Raw genomic sequence first — 25296 nt, 5'->3', positions numbered from 1 at the left:
AAAATATCTGAATAAGGTGGAAAACAATCTTATTTTCAAGAAACTTGATTTCGGGTGTTCTGTGGTACAGGTGCTAGCTTCCTTTCACTCAAGCACCTCATCTGGATTCTGCAGGAATGTGTAGGGCAGACACAGTGCTTTCTTCCTAGTGGGCTCTACTGCTGCGTACACAGCTTCTAAATCTACACCAACCATGAGCAGTGTTCACCAGCCCTGGCCGTGCTCTCCAGACATGACTTTTTTTTTTTTTTTTTTATGCAGCTGGACATCACTCCTGGGCACCTGGGCTGGAATTGCTGGAGGTTGGACCTGTGACCTGTTTCTGTTTGCCATTTCTTCATGTGGCTCTGATGTGTGGCCCAGACAGAGTACCAATGGTATAGCTATGAAGTTCAAAAAGCAATGAAATTTCCTGAACCCCAGGTTTACAGTCTTTGGGGGAAAATGGTTGATGCAGCTTGGGAATTCTCTCAGTCTTTTTTTTTTCCCCCTAAGAAAAGGACAAATGAACTAAACTGAATTTCAAGTGAGTAAAATAGCCATACTAAGGGGAAAGAAAGGATGAACTCAATTTATGAACACAGAATTTGGTACCTGGCCATATGTACCACTTAGAGACACACAGAACTTGAAAACAAACATCAAACTCTAGATAGTTTTGTTTTTGTGGTGGCCTGCATTAGTGTTTGTTTGGAACCAGGGATTGAACCCAGGGCCTCACATATACTGGGCAAACTCTCTACCACTGAGCTACATCCCCAACCCACAATTCTTTTCTTTTTTTCCTTAGTTAAAAAAAAAAAAAGAAAAAATTGGTCAGGATGCTGAAGATGCTCTGGCTTTCAGTAGGATTCCCTGTTTCTCATTCACACAAGCTTTTGTAGACTACCAGTAGAGCCTGCCGCAAGCTGCTTCCTGCACCTCAGGGGAGTGCAGAAGGCATTCCTGGGGGCACTGCAGCCTTTTCATTAGTGCTTTTGGGCAAACACCTTTGGGCAAATGTCCTTCCACATATCCTCTCTAGACTAAGCAAGCAGTTTGATGTGTTGTCAGATATGGGGAAGAGAAAAGGTAAGATGATCAGACATGGCTGCTTTTTACAAGCAATTAGAAAAATTTATACTCCTTTACAAATGAGGAATAAAAACAAATCCTTCCTGCTATGTGCCTTACCATCTTGTCAACTCTAAAACATTTTGGGTGCGCTACTGAAATTCAGATATCTACCTTGTCACTAAATTACGATTTTATGAGTCTTGTAATAGTATCACTGTGCCCACTCTTCTGTCAATTAAGCAGGGCAGAAATACCTCTTCTTTGGACCTTCCAATAACTCCAGCTAAACTGGAGCAATTCCAGGGCTGGCTCCAAGCTGTCTCATGGAAAAAGTGGCCATGGAAAGGGTGCCTGTGCACTACTGAATGGCCTCAACCTGGCCAGCTCAAAACCCCAGCTTCTGTCTCAAGGCTGCTATGTGCCATATGTATGCACAGAAACATGTTTTTCTTTCTGTGTTGTAAGCAGAAACCTGTGACACGATTTACCCTACAGCTGGAATCTGAGCCTCATAAAACAAAGCAATGCAGGGTTTCTCTATGGGCAAAAATCTTGCACTGCTAGAATTGGAATCAGTACTACTATAGCTGCAATGACCTAAGCAAATTGTTCTTTCTTTGAAACATTCATACTATTGAAACACACTGCAAAGGAGTGGGAAACCATGCTTTGGTTAGGTTTGGGTCACTTGTGCACCAACTTACTCCTGTGGTTACTCAGTTTAAATGCAGGTCTACAGTTCCTGCTGTCTTTTAGTAGAGAAAGGTTTTGCAAAATTTTGGAGGTTGCATGTTCTCACAAACTTTATTTTGTTTGTTTAAACATTTTTAAATGAATTGCTAATTTAGTGTAACCATGTGCAGCAACATTTCTTTGTTTGGGGGAAGATTATGAATACCCAGAGTTCATGCTAAGGCCCTTAATTTCACAAAACTACATAGTATATAGAGGATAAAAATCCGATTTTGAATTGTGTTTAAATTTACTTAGAGCCAGGCTGCTAGAATATTTTTTCTCAGTGGAATTAAGAGTGTGGATCTGAGCCTGGAAAAATGAGTATTTCAGCAAAGTGTGAAAGAAAACAAGGCCAAATGGACAGAAGCCGCCCCCTCCTTCTTAGCGTTATCTGATGAAAACTGTCTACGATACTTTCAAAATACTGCCCTTATAGACTATTCCAAGAATCTCTTACTCCTCATTGAACAAAGTGCTCTTCAGATTGAGATATCCTACTTCAGTTGATCACATTATAACCATCAGGGAAGCCTGTAAAAAAAAACCCCAATTTCCTTTTATATAAAATCCTAGAACAGGCAAAATACACCTACGATGGAAAATAATCACACAATGGCTGCTGGGGAGTGGGGATGAGCTTGGTGGGATTTGGGTGGCACTAGTATGTGCCCTGGTCTACAGTCGAATAGGGCTGGAGGATGCATGTCAATACAATGTAAACTTCCTCAAAGGAAAAATCCCAGCAACACCCAGGTGCCACTCCCAGTAGTTCTGGTACAATTGGCTGAGGAGTGGGGCCCAGATGTTCAGTTCCAAAACCCCTTCAGGTGTTTCTGACATGCAGTCATAACTGAGGACCAGCACCCCAGCTCTTGAAGACTTGACACTACTTGAATACAGACACACCCAGGACAGGAGTTGAGATTCTAACCTGGATGCTACATGGAGTAGTACAGCGGGGTATGTCTTCAAAAGCTCTCTTTTAAAGTGACCTTAGAACGGTTATCTGAAGTTTGCTCTTAAGTCCTCACTTGCCAGGGTAGAATGTACTCAGTCTACTTCTGTATTGTTATCACATGTCAGCATGCTAGGGTGCTATGCTTGAAGGATTTATTAGTTCTTCTCAGTTATGGTTAGGAACTTCAATGATTTTGGCTGTATAGGAGTGACCAGGGCTGGGGCTGGGGCTCAGCGGTACAGCGCTCGCCTAGCACATGCGAGGCCCTGGGTTTGATCCTCAGCACCACATAAAAATACATAAAATAAAGGTATTGTGTCCAACTACAACTAAAAAATAAATATAAAAAAAAGGACTGACCAAAAAAAGATTATTTTGTTAGAAGCTTCCAAATTCTTTGCTTTTAAATATTTTTTACTTGTGGCCCAAGACATCTTTTCTGGGGATAAATAAGGGATTCTGTTCCAGGCACTCTCAAGAACCTAAACATGCATATACATTTCAGATGGCGGGTGCTCAGTGGCCCTGATCACAGCGCCCAATGACTGGCCCAGAAGCTGGCAGGATCCCTTCCCAGAATCAGGCTGAAGACTTTCCTTGATGGACTGAAAGCAAGGACTCAAACAGACATAAGATCACTACCAATAATTTGTAGGAACAAAAGGCTTGCTGTAAGATGCTTTTAATTTGGATAAACATGGGGTTTCTTTCTGATGCTTGAGTTATATAACTGAGAGATTCAGTACTGCACAAAAGAAATCCGAGAACATTTCACCCTCCATCCCTCGGCTGTAGGGTAAAATTCTGGGGATTTCTTAGGTAGCCATGGTAGCACTGCCCTACAGTTGGTGCCTATCAGCCAATCCAGGCACCCAGAGTGCCTTGAGAGAAAGTGACTACAGCAATGGAGACCACAGGAGTAGCTTTGCAGGTAAATGCTACTTTGTCATCTAACTAAGCTGACAGCAGGGCCAGAAAGATACTTCCTCAGGCTGTGAAGCACTGTGCTCCTCTGTGGGCCTTGGGATTCCTCAGGGAAGGCCTCCTGTAGCATGGCCAGGTCAGACTCCACCATAATAGCACACCAGGAACCAGTACCTGCTCTGATCACCTGGTAGTCCTCCGGAGTGATTCTGGACAAGATCCACAAGTAAGAAACTAGCCGTCTGTGATGTGGCAAAGTTGCTTGACTATTTTAAAATGACAATAATCAACAACTGAAGCTGCCTTATGTGTCTACAACTCCACTAAAATGAGAAAATGAGTTACACAGATGGCTTGGGTGGGGGCAACCCTCCTTTACTTTTAGGGGAAAAAACAATAGGAAATCTTGGACAGCTTCTTGAGCAAGGGCTTCTTAACCTAGTGACAAATGATTGCCAGGCTATGTCCAATCAGATGGTCCTGGGGAGAAACGACAGGCAAGCATGCACCGAGTCACTTGCCACCCTCGGTGCCGAGGGAGTTCTGCACTAAGAGACACTATGAGCAACCATTGAGCCTGTCAAGATTGATCCATAGCTGACTACTGGTCAAGATGCTCAAAGATCATTATTTGGAGGAATATTCAGGACTAAATGATTTTATTGGGCTGAAATTTTCAACTCTTCCTGATGACCCAGCTTTCCGGTATTAGAAACATATTTTGGCAGAGACCTGACTTGTAGAAATATCTGTAATTTTAGTACACTGAGTATCCAAAAGTGAAAAATGAGAACTCCAGATATCTTTGTTAGGTAATATGTTAGTATTACTGGAGTTCACCATGCCCAAGTCCCCATGTCTGTGATTAAACAAGTTAGGGTTTTGAACTTTGTGGGGGATACTCAATATCCAGAATGTCATGTCCGCAGAAACTGACCAAAGACCGGCACACTTGAAGTAAAGGGGCACGTGACATATACTGTAGTCCTTGCAGCCTCCAATTAGTCTGTGTCTCTATTACTTCACTCTACTGTTTAGTGAAAAGTAGTTATAAGTGACATGTCTGTTACCTGAGTATGGCCGTGTTCTAACAAAACTTTTGAATACTGAAATTTGATTTTTTTTACTATTATTTTCACATCACAAAATTATTTTCTTCAACAATTAAAAAATGTTAAACCCATTCTTGGCTCATGGACTACACAAAAATACAGGCTGGCCCTGGACTAGATTGCTTTGTGAGAACAGAGTCCACAATGGTCAATTTCAGTGTTCTGTGGTGGCCTGGTACGGCTTCTGGCTCACAGTACACATTATGAGCAGTTGAAATGTCAGAAGTCATTAGTAACCAGATTCATTGCTGCCTAGAAAAGCTACTCCATGTGGTTGAACTGGGGTAGGAGGGCTGGCTTGGGGTCAGTGGTCTGTGTGAGGCACTGGGCTCGATCCTCAGCACTACATAAAAATAAATAAATTAAGGTATTGTGTTCATCTACAACTAATTAAAAAGAGAGAGAGAGAGAGAGAGAGAGAGAGAGAATAGGAAGATGGGCTAAGGATATGGCTCAGGTGACAGAACATGCCAGCACACACTTAGGTTCTATCCCCAACACCACACACACACAGGGAAGATGCTCCCAAAATGCAAAGGTTACACTTAAACCTGTTAGTATGTGAGTATGTCCTGACCAGCATGAATGACGGTGTTTATTTCTAATGTGTGAGCCACTTCATTGCCAGAAAACATCTAAATAATTCATGGTTGCCTTATTTATTTTCCCCTTTTTGGTCTTTTTGTGGTATTGTGGATCAAGCCCAGGGTCTCTACTTACTGAGCTATACTCCCAGCCCTCCCTTGTTAAATTCAACAGTTCACTTTGGTGTAAGTGGGCTACACCCTCAGTGTTCCTCATTGGGAAAGCAGATTCCTTCCTGAGTCTCCTCCCCCGAGATTGGGTTAGGCCTCTGGAGGCCACGTTTTAAACACACATACCATTGATCTGGTGGCACAGGTGGCCTCTGGATCTTACCTGGATAAACACTAATCTGCATATAAATTACTTATACTGTTTTAGAAATTAAAAAGCTCCCCAGATGTCCTCTATAACTGTAACCACAGGACACAAAAGAATCAAAATGAATTTGATCTGCACATAAATTGTCTATGTTGCTATGGATATCAAGAAGCTCTCAAGTATTCCCTACACCCACTAGCAACAAAGAAATCACAAAGAATTAGTAAAACCCAATAATCTAGATTTTGAAAGTAAAGTTGGACTAGTGGTGATGAGTGGCCCATGACTGCTCTCTCCCTACTCCACAGGGACACAGTAGCCCATCAATGAAAATCATTTTTCCCAACTATTTACTAAAAATATACCTACGTTCAATCTTTTTCTCCCTCAGTACTGACACACAGAAATCAAGTCTCATCTGTAAGACGAGGAGAGCAGGGCTTTGGGCCTGCTACAGAATTAACAGAACGTCTGACCTAACACCTCAATGTGTACGTGACTCTGGTTGAACTGCAGCGGGTTCCAGTGCTCTGGCCTCAATCTCCTGTAGCTCATTCAGCAGTACTTATTTGCACTTGAATTTCTGACAATAATTTGTGGGTTTTTAAAATTTGATTTAAAAGAATTTAAGTTTAAAAACCTCCTCAAAATTATTACAAATATGCATTCTTACAGGTAAAAGCTGGAACTGGGAAGATAATCCAAACTACTAAGAATATCTGCAGATGGGTTCTTGGAGTATATAGACTATCACCCAGATCACGAAGAGCCACTCCCACATTAAGAAGCTAGTCCTGCAGAATTACTAATGCAGAGTATCCCAAGATTTGTTGGCCCAAGTGGACAAAGACAGCACCTAGTGCTACTGTAGCTGCATCTATATCAATTTCTACAAGTCAGTTCTTGGCTCTCTAATAGAAGTTAGTAAGCTTCGACTGAGATCAAGAGGTCAGAAGCTTTGAAGCATCCCATCTGGAGTGATTTAACAACTATTAAAACATCTCTCAAACTAATTCATTCTCCAGGTCACAAAACCCATGGTTTTTCTAAATCAGTTACACCCACAGAGTCGCAGAAGTTGCTAAAATGAAACTGACTACTACAGAGAGGGGCATTCACACATGGACAGAATTTTATCATCAATAGCAATATCCTTTTAGGGTAACTGCAAGCCCCATGGTGGCTTGCTGTAGGGCCAGGTATAGGAAAAGGATGTCAAAATTTTACGGAGCAGAGAATTTCTAAATACTCATTCTTTCCCACTGTACATGACACTAGTCTTCAAAGAAAGAACAAGATTGAAAAAGCAAAGACAGAATATATTCCTCAGTGAACTTTCCATTGTTTTCTGAAAATATTTCAAATGTCTGTTTTTGTCAAGGCACAAGTTCTTTGCTGTGGAGGCCAACGAGCCTCCAGGGACCCACTGCAGTCGAGTCCTTCCATCCCACCCTGCACACCCCGCGCCCCGTGGCAAGCCACAGGGGCCGACCATCTTTCTATCCCTTGAACACACTGCACTGGGAACACTGAAGGGGCTTCCTATCCATTTGCCCTGAGCTGGAAATGCCTTCCTACAGGAAGTAGTCCCAGCACTCTCTCTCCCAGTCCTTCAAGGTAAGAGTTGAGTACGATTCTGAAGCTCTGAAGCATCCCATCTGGAGTGATTTAACAACTATTAAAACACTTCTCAAGCTAATTCATTTTACAGGTCACAAAGTTCGTGGTATTTCTAAATCTGTTACACCCACAGAGCCACAGAAGTTGCTAAAATGCAACTGACTTCCACTTGACACCAGGCCACGAGAAGACACCCATGAGGACCAAGCACACCGCTTCTCAGCACTCCACACCCATCCCCCGTCTCTCTGGCCAGAACACTGTTTGGTTTGTCACCGAAGCACGAAGACAATGTGTATGAACTCTCCTTCCTGTCTGGGTGGGTCCAGGTAGATTCATAGTAGATAAACTGTACAAGCCTATGGATTATTATGTCCTGGGTCCAATTTTTTAAAATCATCTGCCTTTGTGAGAGTTCCCACTGCTCTTTTCTCTGGCTATACCTGCAATGAATAGCAAACCTGCTTGTGAAGGCACCTGGTTCACACATGACCTTGTTAACATTAATTTTCTTCTTTTGTTTGTATAAAGACAATATGACACAGTTGTCTTTAAAAGGTATAAAAACAATTAATATTCATTATTTTCAATGATTATCTACATTAAAAAAAATCTTCTATTTTTACTTAAAAAATCAAATCAGTTTCCTACATTTTAAGATATGTTTATGTGTCTTAAAGGTAAAGATGCTTTCTTCTGGGGTGAGATTATTAATTTTCCACATTCAGGAAGAAAGACTCACTAGTTTCAGAGTGGATATGTAAGAAATTTATGCTTGAAATATTTTCATTTAGCATCTGGTCCCATTTCATTCTGATGATTATATGAACATTACATTTGGAATTAGGAAAACCTGTACTGCTTACAGACTCGAATGCAGAGTGAATTCCTATCTCTAGCAAAGGGTCGCTGTGCAAAGGCCTCTCCAGCTTGCTCTGAACAAGGCCAGTGCTCACAGTCAGCTCCAGCTGTCCACCTGTGGAACTCCTCTGACCCCCAGAGTGAGCCTTTTATCTGCCCTAGGGTCACACTATGCCCCAGGTACAAGACAAAAGGCTTAACATGCAATTTGACAGTTCACGTTAGGGCTGGGGATGGAACTCCTTGGCAGAGCATTTGCCTAGTATGTGCAAATTCCTGGGTTCAATTCCCTAGTCCTGCAATAACAAAAAAAAGTTATTTTTAAATGTTTTCTATAGATTTCTTTCTGTATGTCTATTTTTAAAGTATAAAGTTCCCTACAAAATCCGTATCTTCATTTTAAATGTTTCAAAAAATAAAGCTGCAGGGGTGGAGAGTTTCAGGCACTCCCGCTGATGGGGAAGCACCAGCAGGCAGGAGTAGGAGTCAGAGTCAGTGCTGCAAATTTAGGAGAGTTTTTAGGAGCTATTAGATGTGTTAAAAAAAAAAAAAAAGAAGAAGAAAAAAAATATATAATACATATTATATACATACATATCCAATTTACAAATAAAATTCTTCCACATTCATTCTTCCTCATCTATACTTTCTTATGCTTCTGTATTAGTAGGTTAAGTTAATCCACTGAACAATCTATACATTAACATATATTTTAAATTTGTGGTCCTTAAACAGAGAAAAATGCCATCTGAAACATTTATGAAGGAATGAATATTTCAAGTTTTAAAAACATACTGGAATGTCCCTATCCATTACCTTAAATAAGTTACTTTATCTTTTGTGACTTGAATTAATTCTTTCATTTAAAAGTCACACTAACGTATGTCATAATGGGATGTACAGTGGTCTGGAATTTGTTAGGTGATAAAAAAGAATATGAAGAAAAAAATAGAAAAAAAAGAGTATGAATATAAAAATGTTATACATTCACTCCCTGTGGGATTTAGGGGCTGAAAGCAAATAGCCCTCAAATTAGTGCCCTAAATTCTACTTCCTAAAGACAAATTTTGTACACATACAAAAATCACCTGACTTTAAACAGAGGCAGTAACATAAATCTTTAATTCCCTAAGTTATGAAAACAACACGTATGCACATAAGGAACATTAACATACATGAGAAGTGAGGGGAGGGAGGCTGGCTTTCAGACCACCTCCATTGCTCACGGGGACAGCACCAATTGTAACGTCTGAAAAAATCTACACTTGTTTGGTTTATGGTTTCTTCCCCTTTAAGTTAACCTTCTGACTTTTTTCTGAGGTATTACACCTGGGGCAAGTGCCCCGCTCCTCAGCTATCAGAATCCTTGATCTGTGCAGACAGAGCTTGCTGCAGAATCAGCTGTGCACACTGGGAGGGGAGGGCAGCAAGGAACAGTTCTTGCAGAGTTCTTCCAAGTAATGACTATGGCTCGAGGGGTGACAAACACCAACCGCTATCACGAGGTAATGGTTATACCAAAAGATGCTTCTTCTGGGAAGCTGAGACATTTAGAATATGAATGTTCTAAGACCACTGTCTCTACGGAAGTCACAAACCTCATGAGGCAAATTCAGTTCTCAGTCCATGTAACTCATCCAGGAGCTCAACAGACCCGCATGGTCAGTGGCGCATGGTGAACAGCAGAGATCATTCCACCACCATGGACCACCTGGACTGCACAGCTCTAAAAGGCAACGTGGTGCCACCCAGCAGGTGCTGTGGGCTGCTTCTGACAGACCCCTTCTCGTGCATTCACATGTCCAGCAGTCACCAGACAGGCCGCACATGCCACCTGCAGGCCTCGGGGCCAGCCAGCCCACAGAGCACACTGTGCACCTACAGACACTCGCGCATAGACACACGCGCACAGGCTGCCTCCAAGGGCCTCAAGGAACAAAGTGACTTTGTGATCGGAAAACTGTTTGTGAAAATGAAGCAAAATTAAAATGAGACATCCCCTTTACCCCTAAAACTGGCAACAAAAAGTAGAAAAATATTTTCACGTGCTGTGCTGTACATGAGCAAAATCTTTAGAAGGACTAATTGGTAATTTTTGTCAAAAATTTAAACATTCGTATCCTTTAAATTTGTTTTTGTTTTTGTGGTGCTGGGGATTGAACCCAGGGCCTTGTGCATGTGAGTCAAGCACTCTACCAACTGTGCTATATCCCCAGCCCTATATCCTTTAAATTTAAGACTCCTACTTCAATGAACTTATCTTCCCAAAAGTTATCAAACATATAGATGTATGTAAATTTTCTTTTTATAAAATGCAATGGAGTACACTGTGTGTAAGAGGTATTTTCTTTCTGTAAATAAAATCTTCAGAGCAGTTTAAACTAAAGGATGTAGTTTTCTCAGTTCTTCCTGGAAAATTCATGGCCAGGTCAGGAAAATTAAATTCAAAATAATACAAAATATAAACCTTGATTTTATACAGCAATAAGAAACGTAGAAGAGTTTCCTTTTCAGAAGTCGGAAATGGGGCATGATTTTTGACATAGCAACATAAATGTCACCTATGATAGAAGACTTCTCCTTCAGAAGGTTGGAAATGACATAATGCATTAGTGAAAAACTGGTGAAATAAATTAGCATGTGCCTTGTAAATTATAAGATGTGTGGGAGGCTATAGAGAATAAGCCAGAGCCAGCGCTGCATGTGCAGCCACATGAAAGGGGGACGTGCCACACAGGGCCACCCCAGGGACATGCACCTCCCACCCAGTGGGTCTCTGGGAATTCCAGTTTTCTATATGCCTCCTAAGCATGTTTTAATAGCAAATATTTTGAAAATAATTTTTTTCTTATTAATAAGTTTTCAGTAACAAGAGTATAAAACTGGACATTACACAAACTTTTCTCAAAGCCAAACCGGAAAAAATAGTCATGGGCTACTTTTCAATAACAATTGGCTATGTCTGCAAATTAAAGTGTAATTTTTAGAAAGGCAGACATTTCAAAGAAATACCCTCAAGAGTTGTGAAATTCTTGAGATTTATTATGAAAACTGATAAAAATATTTCTGAAATATTTCTGAAATTTTTAGAGAGGAATAATAGGTATTTTCTCAATTAAAATAGTAAGATGTATAAGATAAAGCTGCCTGGGCTAAGTCTGGCCACGCAGCTGGCAATTGGCGGAAAGAACCTATTCTCAGTGATGATTCCAACACTGCAAGGGACCAGAGATTCCATGAGAACAGTGGTCTTCTAATCACCACAGAAATATTAGCAAAGTGCTTATTTTAACCTTAATTTTTTTGGTGGTAATGGTAATGAATGGCTTCATTTACTATTTTTACCTGTGTTGAAATTTGGTTCTAGCATCTTATCTTCAAAAATTTTTATTAGTCTGTCTAATTAATCTATATTCTTTCCAAACACTACTTAAGGGGGGGAAAAAAAACAAGTAGAAAGTCATTCTAATTTGGATTTACAGACCTTAAGTTTTAGTCTGTATTCTAAGTTCTCTTGGCCCAAGAGTATTTAAATATGGTTACTCACTCTTGTGTTAGATTAGTAAGATGGCTTAATTGAAGTCTTGGCATTTTGTTTTAAAAATCAAATCAAGCCAAAACTTCACATTAAAGACTTTTAAGTTGCATTAAAATTTCATTATTTCTCCCAGGAAATAAATTCTTAGCACTTATGACTTTCCTAAACGTAACTATTAAAACAATAGAGTGAATCTAACACAAGAAACAACACAGAAATTACCACTTCTTTGGAAGTTATAAAGCATAATGTCAAAGGAGACTTTGAATCTTACAAGGAGTAGCTCACAGACTAAAATGAAAGCAAAATTCAGATTCTGTATTGAATTATAGCATCATTTCAGTAACCATAATTACATCCTTATATCATGAAGACAGCTTGACTGACAAAGGCAAAGGAAAGCCAAGGAGGATACGGTGATCACATTTCTGTGTGAACCACTCACACTGGGGTGGGGGTGGGGGTATCGTCATCTAATCAGAAAAGAGCAAAAAAAAAAAAAAAATATATATATATATATATATGTGTGTGTAGAAAATGGAATCAGGCAGGTGTGGTAGTGCACACCTGTGATCCAGCAACTTAGGAGGATCCAAGTTGAAGGCCAGCCTAAGCAACTTAGTAAGATTGTTTTAGTCTCAAAAAATAAAAAGGGATGGGGCTCAGTGGTAAAGCAACACTGGATTTAATCCCCAGTGTGAAAAATAGAAAGAGAGAAAGAAAGAAAATGGAATCAGACAACTTCAATAGTGAATTCTGATGGAAATGTTATAAATTTTCTTTAAAGGCATAATTGTTCAATTTCCATTCTTAATACAAGAAATGTAAAATTTCTACAATGAAAGGTAACCTCTTCTCAAATTTCCCCAAGTTTTTATTTAAATTCTTTACTATGATAATAGTAACTATTAAGACAATAGTAACTAATTTAAGAAAAGGCTCTGACCATAAAGATGCAGGTTTATCTACACCTGTATTCCCTAATCCCCAAATCCACAGTATGACCTCCAAATTGACCAAGGACATTGCCTCCTTTTTATTTTCTCTCTTACATTTTCAGTCCTTTGGTGCTCTTATTCTTAAGGTCCCATTAATTTTTTTACCTTCCTAGTGAAAATGTTTATCAGAAAACAGGAGACATGTTTGCCTTTAAAACACATGACCCAAATCCATGAGAAGACATGAGTTCTAGTGCAGCTCCTCTCTCCGAATCCTGACTACTTAGACCAATGCTCACACTGATTTCTTGAAGTCATCATGGTTTTGTAGACCACAAGGAAAAGGTTTAAAACTTAAAACCTGATGCTGATATATTCAGACTTAGAGACTTGCCATCACTTTATCATTTAGAGATTTGTCATTATCACTTATCTGGAATTTAATGTTTAAATGTGTGTGGTTTTTTTTTTTGGGGGGGGGGGGTTAGGGATTAAACTCAGGGGCACTCGACCTCTGAGCCACACAGCCAGCCCTATTTAGTATTTTACTTAGAGACAGGGTGTCAGTGAGTTGCTCAGGGCCTCACCATTGATCTTCCTGTCTCAGCCTCCCAAACTGCTAGAATTACAGACATGCGCCACCATGCCGGTTTAAATGTGTTTTTATTGCTATTCCAACTGTCATTTTTGTCTGCCTATTAAATACGTACAGTGTTGGTTAGATTAAAGAGATACTGGGAATACAAAGCCACACTGAGGGAAGACAAAACCAGACTGGACCCTGTATTTTGCTCACTATGCTGATAGGAAGTTTTTAACTGATGTCAAGGTGGGGGAAATAGTGCAAACAAGTCTTTGGAAGATTAAATGAACATTTAAGTTACTCAAGTATTATAAGACACATTTGCAAACTGAGCTCATGGGTAATCTGGGAAATTTGCACAGTTCCAAATAGGTAGTTTCATAAAAACAAATACAAAACAATAGAAGTTGCAATCAAATAACTGTACTCATCACTCAGTGCCATTTGTAATGCTATGTTTAGTTCTTATGCATCACTCAAATACAGACATACTACATTCTGTAACCAACAATCACGGCATGTATATTCTTCAGTGGGGAAAATAAATCAGTATAATTGTGCAAAGCACCTATTTTACCTACCGGGCAATTCACTTTGCTTTAAGTAGTCAGAATTCTTTATATACAACTGTTTCATCCCTCCACCCTCCAAATAAAATAAAAGCAAAAAATAAGCTAACTCATGATGACAAAAATAAAGGCAGCATTACATGAATATCAAATGGAAAGGAGATAAAGAATGCTTCCAACAGTGTACCTTTTGCTCATGTGTTTTCTGAATAACATAAATTGTACAGTATATTATAAAGTAGGTATTGAACAGATCTCAGTATGCTATTTCTTATTTTGAAAGGCAATCCATTAAAGTAGTCACATAATCTAGAGGAAGGTGTAAAAAAAGGGAAGAAAGTATATTTTTGTGATTACAACTTTCTATAACCCACACCCTGAAAGGTATGTGTTCTGTGATGTCATTATGAGTTCGTTTACCATCATTTCAGCAAATACCCCCCACCCCCCAGTACTTCACCATTCACCTGGCAAGACCACCTGGGGCATCTTTGTGAAGCTATTATTAATGAATTTCAACCCTCTGACCAGCACATGAAAGCTCATAGGTACTCACCCTGCAAACTGGGCACTGCCAGTGACTACTGCTGTCTCTAAGCCTGAACTCATCAGACAAACACTTGGAATGATACACACGAAAACACAGGTCACATATCAACACCTCTCCAGGCAAATGGCATTCAAAACAATACCAGTCATGATTTTCTGTTTCCCAGTCCTACAAAAAATACAAAATAATTTTGTATGACATTTTGTCAATATCTGCAATGACTAAGAACAAAATTGAAACTGAAGTCCATCAGAAGTTAGGCATTTTAAACAATTTTAGACATTTACTATGTTAAAACAAGAGGGAAAATACCTAGAAATTTACTTCTTTAAAATTTAAATTCTTTCCTAAACAGTATTAATATTCAGAAATACCTTAAGGTGATCTGATAATAAACCAGTCCAAAATGAAGTTAAGTCCAAAGCCAATCCCAGATCTAACAGTATCTTTCAGACTTAAATATAATCTAAGAAATGATTTCTTTAGTAAGCTGAGTACCCCCATCCAACTTGTAGCTTAGTATTTCAAACAAACAAACCTTGTTCAGTTCTGCTATTTAAAAATTATATAATAAGTTCCTGGTACACTCTATGAACAGAGAGAAGAGTAACAAATGGTGATGCTCACTATTCTTATCTTCTCATCCATGGTTTTGGATATTTTACTGAAAATAACCATTAATCAGAATATCCACGTTCTGATAGGTTGCCAAATTTTCAGGGTCTGTTGAATTTGGAAAAATAGAATGAAAATGTGAAACTAAAGGTTTAATCACATTGTCCATAAGATTACCATAGTTAAAACAAAAAAAAAAAAAAAAGGAAGCAGGCTAATTTCCTGCTGCAGCCTCCTGGCTGTAAGAGAACAGGGCTGCAACACACAGGCGCTCAACTGCGGCTCCTCACACAACCAGGACCACGGCAGTATAGCAAGATGACTGTGAGAGGTTCTCCTGTGTTAGGGTCCACGCTTTATAAACACCACTCTTAGTTTCTACTATAATTAAGAGTGATGGCCCTAATCCTCAACCTTCTTTTATAGACATAATCACCAAATGAGTTAGAGAGAAGCCCACAGCACACCCACGGCCACTTCCAGTGGGGACCCTCACTCCATGTGTGGTCCCTCATTCCATGTGTGGTCTCTGTCATCATTTTTCTTTTCATAAATCATTATTTACACTGTTTCCAAAGTGGTGCAGCTTTTTCATTTCCTCAGATGTCAATATTCCCCCAATAAATGGGCTTCTACGTTGCACTCAGGAAACAGTGACTTCTTAAGCAACTAGGTCCAAATGTACTGTTTGACCATATCTGAGTGCCAGTCACTATTCCTTCAAAAGGATGGAGAATCACTAATGTTCCAAAATTTATGTATTCTAGTCCACATCCAGAGCCACAGTAGTAAATCCTGCAGGAATGTAAGCTTTGGTTTGCTTTCCATTAAGAAATTGGAGTTCTTCACTCTAGCTACTTGCTGCAGATGTTTATACTTTGCAAACTCACTTTGGAGGAGTAATTCAGTTGGACTATAATCATAAAATTTTGATTTTTACATAAAATTTGGATTGTATATGGTAGAAAAAAAAACTACCCAGCAAAGTCTGATCCAGTGGCACCATGCAGGCACAACATATGTATGTGGTGCTTGGCAATGAACACTCATTGGAGCATCTGTTTCAGATAGCTCATAGGTACCTTCCATTTTAGCTACTTCAATTTCTGTTTCAAAATCTTCTAAAATAAATTGTTTTAGTAGAGATAAAACACCTTGTTATATTTTTAATTAACAGAACTCTTCCTACATTTAGAACAAAGTATTTCAGAATATTTTCATTATAACTGTTTAGAAACATCTTAAAGGATTTTGGAAACTGCCCTCGTCCATAATTTGAATTTTTTACACTAATTCATCTTTATGTGATGGTCAAGATGGTAGTTACTAGGATAACTAAGGGAAGGAAAGGCTCAGCTCTGACCTCTCCATATCCCCTCTTGCTTCTTCCCACCTACCCTTCCCCAGACTCCTAGGAAAGAAAATGAAAATGGATCTGTTTTGATGGGGTACTTAATACTAAGCTTAGTGTTTCATAACAATTATAGAAATGAAAGTATAATTTGCTTGAAGAATAGAGCCATTTATATATATATATAATGGCATATAACTAATTCTGTTATCTGATACAAAAGAAATTATGGGTCGGGGAAGGCAGTGCTATTCACTCTTTAAATCATGGCAATAACTGTTCAGAAAAATCATGCAAAGCTGACTTCAAAAGTTATTAGATTCTGAATCCAGGTCCAAGATATAAATGCTAGGGGCACATTTATTGCAAGCCAAGTTGCCTGCAGTTGGCCTTTTGATAAAGGTAAACCATTTACGTAGTACTTTTCACTAACTCTTGCTCACATGTGCCAACAGTCTAAGTTTGCATTTTCAATGGATTCCACTAGATGTCACCAGCTACTCTAGACAGCCTGCTTTAATGGCATATGTGAAATGCTACTTCAGAACAAGAAAGCTTTCACAAAGCAAACCTACTAGCACAAAATTGAAAGCTAGAAGCAGTGTAAAGATAGTACAATTTTAACAAGTCTAGCAAGAGTTAACTAAGCAAGCCTAAAGTAAGATAGAAATTTATTACAAAAAAAAAAAAAAAAAAGGCAGAATCAAAATAAAACAACATAGTGCAAAATTTAGTTCACCTTGTGTGAGGTTGCTGTCCTGGAGAAAGGCTGCATACTGTAGGCCTTTCAAAATAAAAACAAAATAATCTTGGTCTCTCTACTGCAAATTTGCTCAATATCAGGTAATATACAGGGATAAAGGGATTTCACACATAGTCAAACTGTTTATTATTTGCTTATGGTTTACACTGTTTTTCAGATGACATTGACTGATACTCTATCGACGTGTAATTACTAGAGAAAAGACAGCAGCATGCACACTGAGGAGTCAACAGAAGAAACTTCCCACACTAACATGAGAGCCACAAATGGACAGAGAAAATCACTCTCTAGGAATTCATGTGCCCTGAAACCTATGATATCAAAAAATTATTTAACAAATAAATTCAGTGTTGTCACACATTTGCACAATACCATGAATGTGTGTCTCATCTGAAACCAGTTCACACTGGATGTTTTGGAAACTGGAGTGATGACAGTGAGTGGTGCACCAAGCACCTCACCACCCTGTGATATGCCACCCTCAGAACCTAGCAGGGAAATGGCCACTATCCAGCAGCACCTACTGCTCACAAAGTCTCAGTCATCCATACAGCATTTGGTTAAGACTCTGGAGCCAGACTGGTTACATCCAGGCCCTGCCACTCATGGCTGTGTAATCTTGGGCAGAATGCTTAGCTTCTCTGTGTATCATACAGTCCCTAGTTTATAGGGTTTTCATACAGATCAAATGAGTTCCTGTATATATATTCGTAGAAGAGTGCCTGGCACAACAGGAGGCTCAGGAACTGTGACCAGTGCTACAGCCTATTTAGTGCACAAAACAGGAACTGACCAGCCACAACATGAACCATGCTCATGACCACATGTGGGTGGGTGCACTCCTTTCCCCAGCACTTTAACATGCACCATCACATCTGATTTTCACAACATTTCTCTAAGTTAAGTAGAACAAGAAATATTATTAACTCCAGTTTAGAGATAAAACTGAAGCCTGGAAAGACAGTTTTTCCCTCACATAGCAAGGGGGGATGTGGAGAAGGGCTCAGTGAGTCTCTGAGCTCCCATCCAGCACTTCAGCAGCCCTGAGGCCGCTCACCCTTCCAGGTGGCTTCCTAGGTCCACCTGATGAGTAGATGAACATTTCAGTACCAAGACACATGTATGATCTCACATTTAAATGTAAATATGATGTAAAATTTATTCTATGCAATTCTACATTAGTTAAATTCTATTAGCCAATGAAGTACCCATTTGGAGAGCAGAATTGAATGGTTAAATATTTCTAGTAGTTTAAATATGATTTATCTTTAAAATAAAAATCTTATAACATTCCTTAGTGAAATAGAATTCAGACAAAAGAAGAAAAAAAAAAAGAGAAAGAACTCACACACATGCACACAATCCATACAAGTAGAAAAGAGGACACAGGATAGCATGACCCCAAAATGTTCTTCTGAGTAACATAGAAATTCTTTACCACAGCAAGAATAATTTCTGAGTATATTATAGTTTAATTTCACATAGACCTTTAGTATATAATTTGTTTCTAATTAATTAATAATCACCAGTGCTTTACTTAATAATTAGTAAATAATTATATTTTTATAACTGATAATGGGAATGAACACTTGGAAAGAATGTATAGCATAGAATATAATAAAAAGAGAATAATATATATTTCATATTTCACATTTTAAAAAGTAGTATCCAAAGGCATCGCATTTTGTATTTAAGGTATTTAAAACACATGACTGAGCCAGGTGTGATGACTCACACCTGTGATCCCAGCTACTCAGGAGGCTAAGGCAGGAGAATGGAAAATTCAAGGCCAGCCTCGGCAACTTAGCCAGATTCTGTCTCAGAAATAAAAAATAAAAAGGCACAGAAATAAAAATAAAAATGTAGCTAAGTGGTAAAGTGCTTGCCTATCATATGTGAGGCCCTGAGTTCAATGCCCAGTACCTCAAAAAACAAAACAAAACAAAAAAAACCACCCATAAGTTGATGACAAAGATCACTGAAACAAGAAAAAAAGCAAAAATCTAAACAGCTTTTTAAAAATTCTTACTTGCCCACTTACGAAATTCTCACCTCACATTTATTTTTAAGGAGGGTCTGGAGAGTGAAGCCCGATTTGATGGTAGGTCTGCCTTGATACTTTTCAAGAACAAATCAAGGAGCTATTTCTTGTCATGGCTTCATAAATGCTATTTCTGAAGAATAAGGCCATAAATTCCAATCATATCTCTTATCTAAGAGATGAAGCTTCTCTAAATTTCAAGAGAAATATACACCAAGACTTGTTTTAGATTGACGGTTTGAGTTGGCAGAAGCAGATGACAGGAAGTGAGCCTGTACCTGCTCCTCTGCCAGGAGTCAAGAACAAGAGCGCATGTTCATTTCTTTTTAAACCAAATACGTATTTTCACTAATTATACTTTATTAAAAGTATAAAAAAAAACTTCAGTAAATGAGAAAAGACAAAAAATACAAAATGGCACCTCTTCATTTCAAAACCCGCCCCGAGACCTGCCCAACGGAGAGGCGTGATGCTGCTCTGGGCAGCACTAACATCTCACACTCGCCAAGAAGAGTGGACGGACACAGGTCCAAGCCTGGGAGCATGCTGCGATCATGGCAGCAAGGTGGACAAGGAGAAGGACTTTATTAAAACAAAAGCATGGGGCTGGGGATGTGGCTCAAGCGGTAGCGCGCTTGCCTGGCATGCGTGCGGCCCGGGTTCGATCCTCAGCACCACATACAAACAAAGATGTTGTGCCCGCCGAAAACTAAAAAAAAATAAATAAATATTTAAAAAAAAAAAAAAAAAAAAAAAAAAACAAAAGCATGGTTCCTAAATGAACATGACTGACATGAACTAAGAAGGAAATGAGGCCCAGAGTGGTAGGTAGGTACATAGAGGGAGAAGTCATTTTATATAACATATTTTTAAAACAACACTTTTAATTCATCCTTAACACTGGTGACCAAATTATTTAATGTCAGATTAAAATCACCTGCCAAATAATTGGTAACTTCATGCTAGGGACCTTGAGCAAAGTTGGAAGTCACCAAATAATGTTAACTGCCTTAGTTTCACAATGCATATTTGATATGCTTGACCTGCAAATGATCCACAGCTCAAGGTTAATTGCTTTCCTATATTAAATACTTTGGTAAGACCTTCCTGTGTTTGGTGAGCACCTTATAGGTAGAGATCAACTCAGAAGAGACTAATTTATATTTATTACAAAAAGCTAGTAAACACCAAACTTAACTCAGCCCAGAACATGGTAAAATTCCACCCAAGAAATATACTTCTAAAGCTGTAAGAATAAAGGGGATAAAATATGATGAAAAAATATAGCTCAAATGCAGCCATCTAGGTGTATTTCTTTAGAGCGAGCAGATAATGAAGCAATCTATGAGCCTATGAAGACATGGAGCATTTCTTTGAAAATAATAAAAGGAAAAAAGTCTCTATATAACAAAATGTTGAATGGTCAGACAACACAAAGTTCCTTTCATGCTCTGGACTAATGGCCTTTTACTAATATAATTTTGAAAGCTATGAAAGCCACCTTTAAATGAACTATCTGGACCCTCAGAGTGCATGTTAATGACACGTCAAAAGTTTGAGATGACCATAAAAATTTTACAGGAGTATTTCTCAGGTTCAGTTAATTTGGCATTTAAAAAACTAGGTGGCACACATACTTTTGCTCATTTAAGGTTAATGTTTAAGTAAACCATTTAAAGTTGAAAGAAGCCTCATTTTTAATACTTTTCACTCTATGATCTCATCTGGACATATATAAAATATCACCACGAGGATGCTTATTTCTTGCCTAATTTTGCCACAGTTTCTTCAAATGAATTCTTCTGACATAGGGAGCTACAGTGATTGAGATCAGAATCACAAAATGTTTAAACAATTGTTTCAGTCTGGTAGAAGGAATTTCAGTAACATGGGGGCATCTGCCTCTGACCTATAAGAACAGGCTTCCTCAAAGACAGATTATTTATAACTATAGCCCCACATATTATAGTTAAGCTTTTATTTTATGCTTCCAGGACTTAAAAAATGAAAATAACAATGTTCAAGATATGCTTGTTTTTTGATTGCTTCAAGTTTGTAAAAATAAGCATTGAAAAAAGAAAAAGGTGGCAATGGGGGAATAAAAATGTGATACCAACAAACTCTTGAGTTTCAAGCTCCATCAACTATAGCCAGTGGTGGAGAGGAGACAATTCTCTGGTCTACCTTCACCTTCTCAGCATTAAGGGAGGAGTAATGACAAGCAGCGCCATCTCTGCTGCCATGCCTCTCAGGAAATGTCACTTGGGGGACCCACCAAGAGAAACAACCTTCTGCCCCACCTCTGATTCCACAAATACTGTTTTTAGAGGAAATAGAAGAAAAAGAAGAGGGACATTATTACCTATTTTTAAAATGACAGAAATGCCAGAGTAAAGACTATTTTAAAAAAAAGTGTTCAAAAACAAGTAACACCATACACCCTCCCTTCAAGGCCACAGATATCTACTTGACTACTTCTTTTCTTAATTCTGAATCAGAACGACAAGATGAACAATAACATGCATATTTCAACTTAGAAACTCACATTGTACAAGGAATCAAAGTGATTCATAGTCCACTCCAGGTGGCGAAATTACAAAGGAGGGGGGCCCATATTCAAATGCTGGCATGCAGAATAGTCCCTGGCCACAGAATATCTTTGTACAAATGACAAAAGGTGACCTTTCCACAAGATGTTCTTGTTGTATACTCATTTTTATTAGAATATTACATTCTAATGTTTTGCTAGAGCTCTGTCAAATATCCAGATGTACTGCATCCATGATGTGAAAGGTGAGTCCTGGGGAGTGCCGCTCACAGGTCCAGTCTGCACACGCAGGCCTCACAGTTGACACAGATACACACAGCTGGCCAGTGTGAGATGCTCCTACTGTGCCTGGGTGATACAGTTAATAAGTGTGTATCCTGCTAGTGTGTCATTAGGGCATGACAACTGCAGCCTGCAGACAGCCCCCAGGTGGGCATGTGGCACACTGGCCAAGATAATGGAATAAACTTATAATGAGTCTCAATATTTCATGTTATAGGTGCTTAAATGAAGATCAGGGGCTTTGTGAAGGAAAGTCTCAAAGAAATATGTGTGTTTTTCCTATACTATAAATAGGTATTTTCTTGTTTTAAGCATTTTAAATTTTTATTTTGCTTTTAATTGATAATAACTAGACATTTACAGGGTATAATGTGATGTTTTGAAACATATATACATTGTAGAATAATCAAATCAGGTTAACTAACATATCCATTACTTCAAATATTTAGTTCTTTGTGGTGAAAGCATTTAAAGGTTTATCTTCTAGCTAATTCAAAATATATAATATAATATTATATAACTATAGTCACCTTGCTAATCTACTATACCTAAGAATGTTTATTCACTCATCAAAAACCTGCTTTGCATATATTAATCTATCTATGCTTTAGGTAGATAATTTTGTTTAATCCTTAATCAAATGAAATAGAGATCAATATGCCCACATTATAGCTGAAGAATCAACAAGATTTGGAAATTTCTTCAAGATCATATAACTAAGTACCTAAGACAGAATTGAGACACCTGTTTATTTTAATATGTATGACCTTATCTCTTCCTGTGTGTGTGTGTGTACACAAACACATTACATTATCCCTGAACTGTAAATATTTACCTGTAAATATTTACCTATTTTGTGGTCTAAAGACAATTTTGATATCCTCAGCTGTACTTATATCATACTTGCATATTTAGTATAAAATGTTTGTAAGAACCAATTGGAATTAAACTCTATACTAGTAGTTTGATATACAAGTAAAATTTCATCTAGAAAAAAGAAAAAGAAAGGATGAGGTAAATATATGCAACAAGAACATGTAAAAATGAACAGAATATAAAACTGAATGCTGTGAACATATAATAGGCTAATTATGTGCTTACTGAATTAAACTGAACAAAGAAACTTCAAGTTGAGGACCAAGAAAGTATTTGGAACAGCACAAATCTTATGAAACTGTAAAGAAAAATAAACTCAACATCTATGAAAAAAAATCTACATAAACCCCCAAGCCAAAATCCTACAAATGAAGCTGGACTTATTGCTGTATGACTCTCCGGAATCAAAAGGTTGCATCCCTGGATCAGTGAGTTTCTGAGTACGTCAGGACAAGATATTTTCCATTATCTAGATATTTAGAGTAAGTGATGAGCTGCCAGTTATTGTTTTTATTATCACTTGGCACCCAAAGTTTCTTGATTAGCAGCACAGCTATATTTTTCTGTAGGGAAATGCAACAGAAAATTTGTTCTGTTATAAATTTACTCTACTTTTCAAGAAACTTCCAGGGCACAAACCAAATGACACCAGTACAAGCAAAGGCTTTTGTCTTCTATGTTTTCTTTTTGAGAAAAACATGAGCTTTCTTTCCTGAGGCTTTGAAGCACTAATTAAGTTGACGAAACCCATGTTAAATCTGGAGCCTTTCCTAAGCCCATGACGTATCACAGTGGCTTCTGGAAGCAGCTTCCCAACTCTCAGACTCGGCAGATTAATGTGTCTGTTGGCTCATCTTCTCTGTAGAGCCAGGAAAGGAAAGGAATTCAAATTTTCTAGAGAATGTTTCCACAATGACCCAATGTTTAAGATTTTATGTAATTTTTGTGATTTTAGAGAATTCATGATAAAACAATCTATTCTCAAAAACTAACAAAATTCACATCTGTTATATTTGAAATCTATCATTTAAATGATAGTCCTTCATAAAAATTAATTAATTGATTAGAAATGTCTTTCAGTAGAACACAAAATATTGCACATGAAACCAGTCTTCACATGAGAAAAATATATATCTCTGCACCTATATGTGCCTCTCAGTATAAAGTTACAGACTGAAAAGAAATAGTAAAATGCCATTGCTTAAAAGGAGTCAAAATTAAAACTAGCTAAAAGTATAAAGAGAATTAATTTTCAGTCTTTCCTGCTTGACTTCTGTTCTGATGAACAAATCCTGCAGTAGTCAGTTAATGAAGTCAGTGGCCAGGCAACTCTAATCTTTGGAAACCTTTGTATTTTACAACAAAACTCCTACTGCCGTGTGGCTGCAGGGCCTGATGCCATCCAAACTGAAGGGAAAGTGCTTCCCTAAGAAGACAACTGGTCACGTTCACTCTGTCTAGACAGCATCAATATTATCCTGCGTTAAAACATTTTTTTTTACTAATATTTACCAAAGAAAGCACATAGGGGTGCCATTAACTGGGTGTACACTAAAAGGGCTGTTCTCTTCAGATTAGGGTAATATAGACAGAAGAAGCAGGCTGTTTGTAAAAGTGCATTCTCCTAGAGAATAAGTATCTCTTCTATTAACATAGAGCCTTAATGTTGATAAAAGTGTTAAAATGAAAACTGTTGAATTTCTGAAAATGAATTTCTATAGATCATATCTAACTAATGTTCAAAAACTAAAAGTCTGCAACTCTAAATTTATCAAATAAAATATACTTACAATCTCATCTCCTGGTAACCAATATCCTTCTTGTTCAATGCCAGCTTTTGAACCTTTGCAGCCCACTGTGAGAGTCTCCACAATAAGACCATCTTTCACAGCTAAGCTCAGCTGGCGGGTGGTCTCTTTTGGATGCATACCGTGAACTCGAGACATATACCTGAACACAGAGGAAAAGCAAATTGAGCAATCCCTTGGTATTCAAAACTAAAAATGCGTAAAAATAAGGAAATAAGGGTGATCTGTTTCTCTTCTCTTATGACTTGTATTTATTAGAGTCCGAAAGGAAGGAAGGAAAAAAGGAAGGAAGGAAGGAAGGAGAAAAAAAGAGACCCAAATACGCAACACTATCAATTATCATGGTATTTTAAACCTAAATTCCTTTCTGTTTGTTTAGAGGAATATTTCATCAACAGTCCTAAACCAGCAACTATAAATCACTGACTAGACTTCAGGAAAATGGCCCATTTAGCTCTAGCCTCTGCAGCAACTACTACTGACCCCTACAATGTGTGTTCTAAAGTTAGAATCACATAAGGCTAGAAGTATAAAAGCATCCTATAATACGTTTGCTCAAAACTCAGAAAATAACAATAGAGAAAATGAGGAATTACAAAAGTGGTTGTGGATATATGTGCTTCTCAGCTGGGCACTGTGGCACAAGCCTGTAATCCCAGCAGCTC

The 25296-nt window shown here is 38.2% G+C and overlaps 1 protein-coding gene across 9 annotated transcripts in view; it reads right to left on the bottom strand.

Moving 5' to 3' along the window:
* Positions 1–25296, bottom strand: part of Zmynd11 (zinc finger MYND-type containing 11) — a 91119-nt gene that overhangs the window by 18297 nt on the left and 47526 nt on the right. For 7 of the 9 annotated variants that reach the window (XM_076832066.2, XM_076832072.1, XM_076832068.1 and 4 more), the window contains 2 exons: positions 24614–24773; positions 14354–14515 (listed from right to left, as the gene is read on the bottom strand). In XM_076832066.2, coding sequence (XP_076688181.1) covers positions 14354–14515; positions 24614–24773 — 322 coding nt within the window. The remainder of the gene's footprint in view (positions 1–14353; positions 14516–24613; positions 24774–25296) is intronic. The other 2 variants (XM_076832073.1, XM_076832071.1) reach the window with 1 other exon arrangement.

Source organism: Callospermophilus lateralis, chromosome 13 (genome assembly GCF_048772815.1).
Source record: "Callospermophilus lateralis isolate mCalLat2 chromosome 13, mCalLat2.hap1, whole genome shotgun sequence".
In the NCBI taxonomy this organism is placed as follows: Eukaryota; Metazoa; Chordata; class Mammalia; order Rodentia; family Sciuridae; genus Callospermophilus; species Callospermophilus lateralis.
This window is presented reverse-complemented; position numbering and strand designations above follow the sequence as displayed.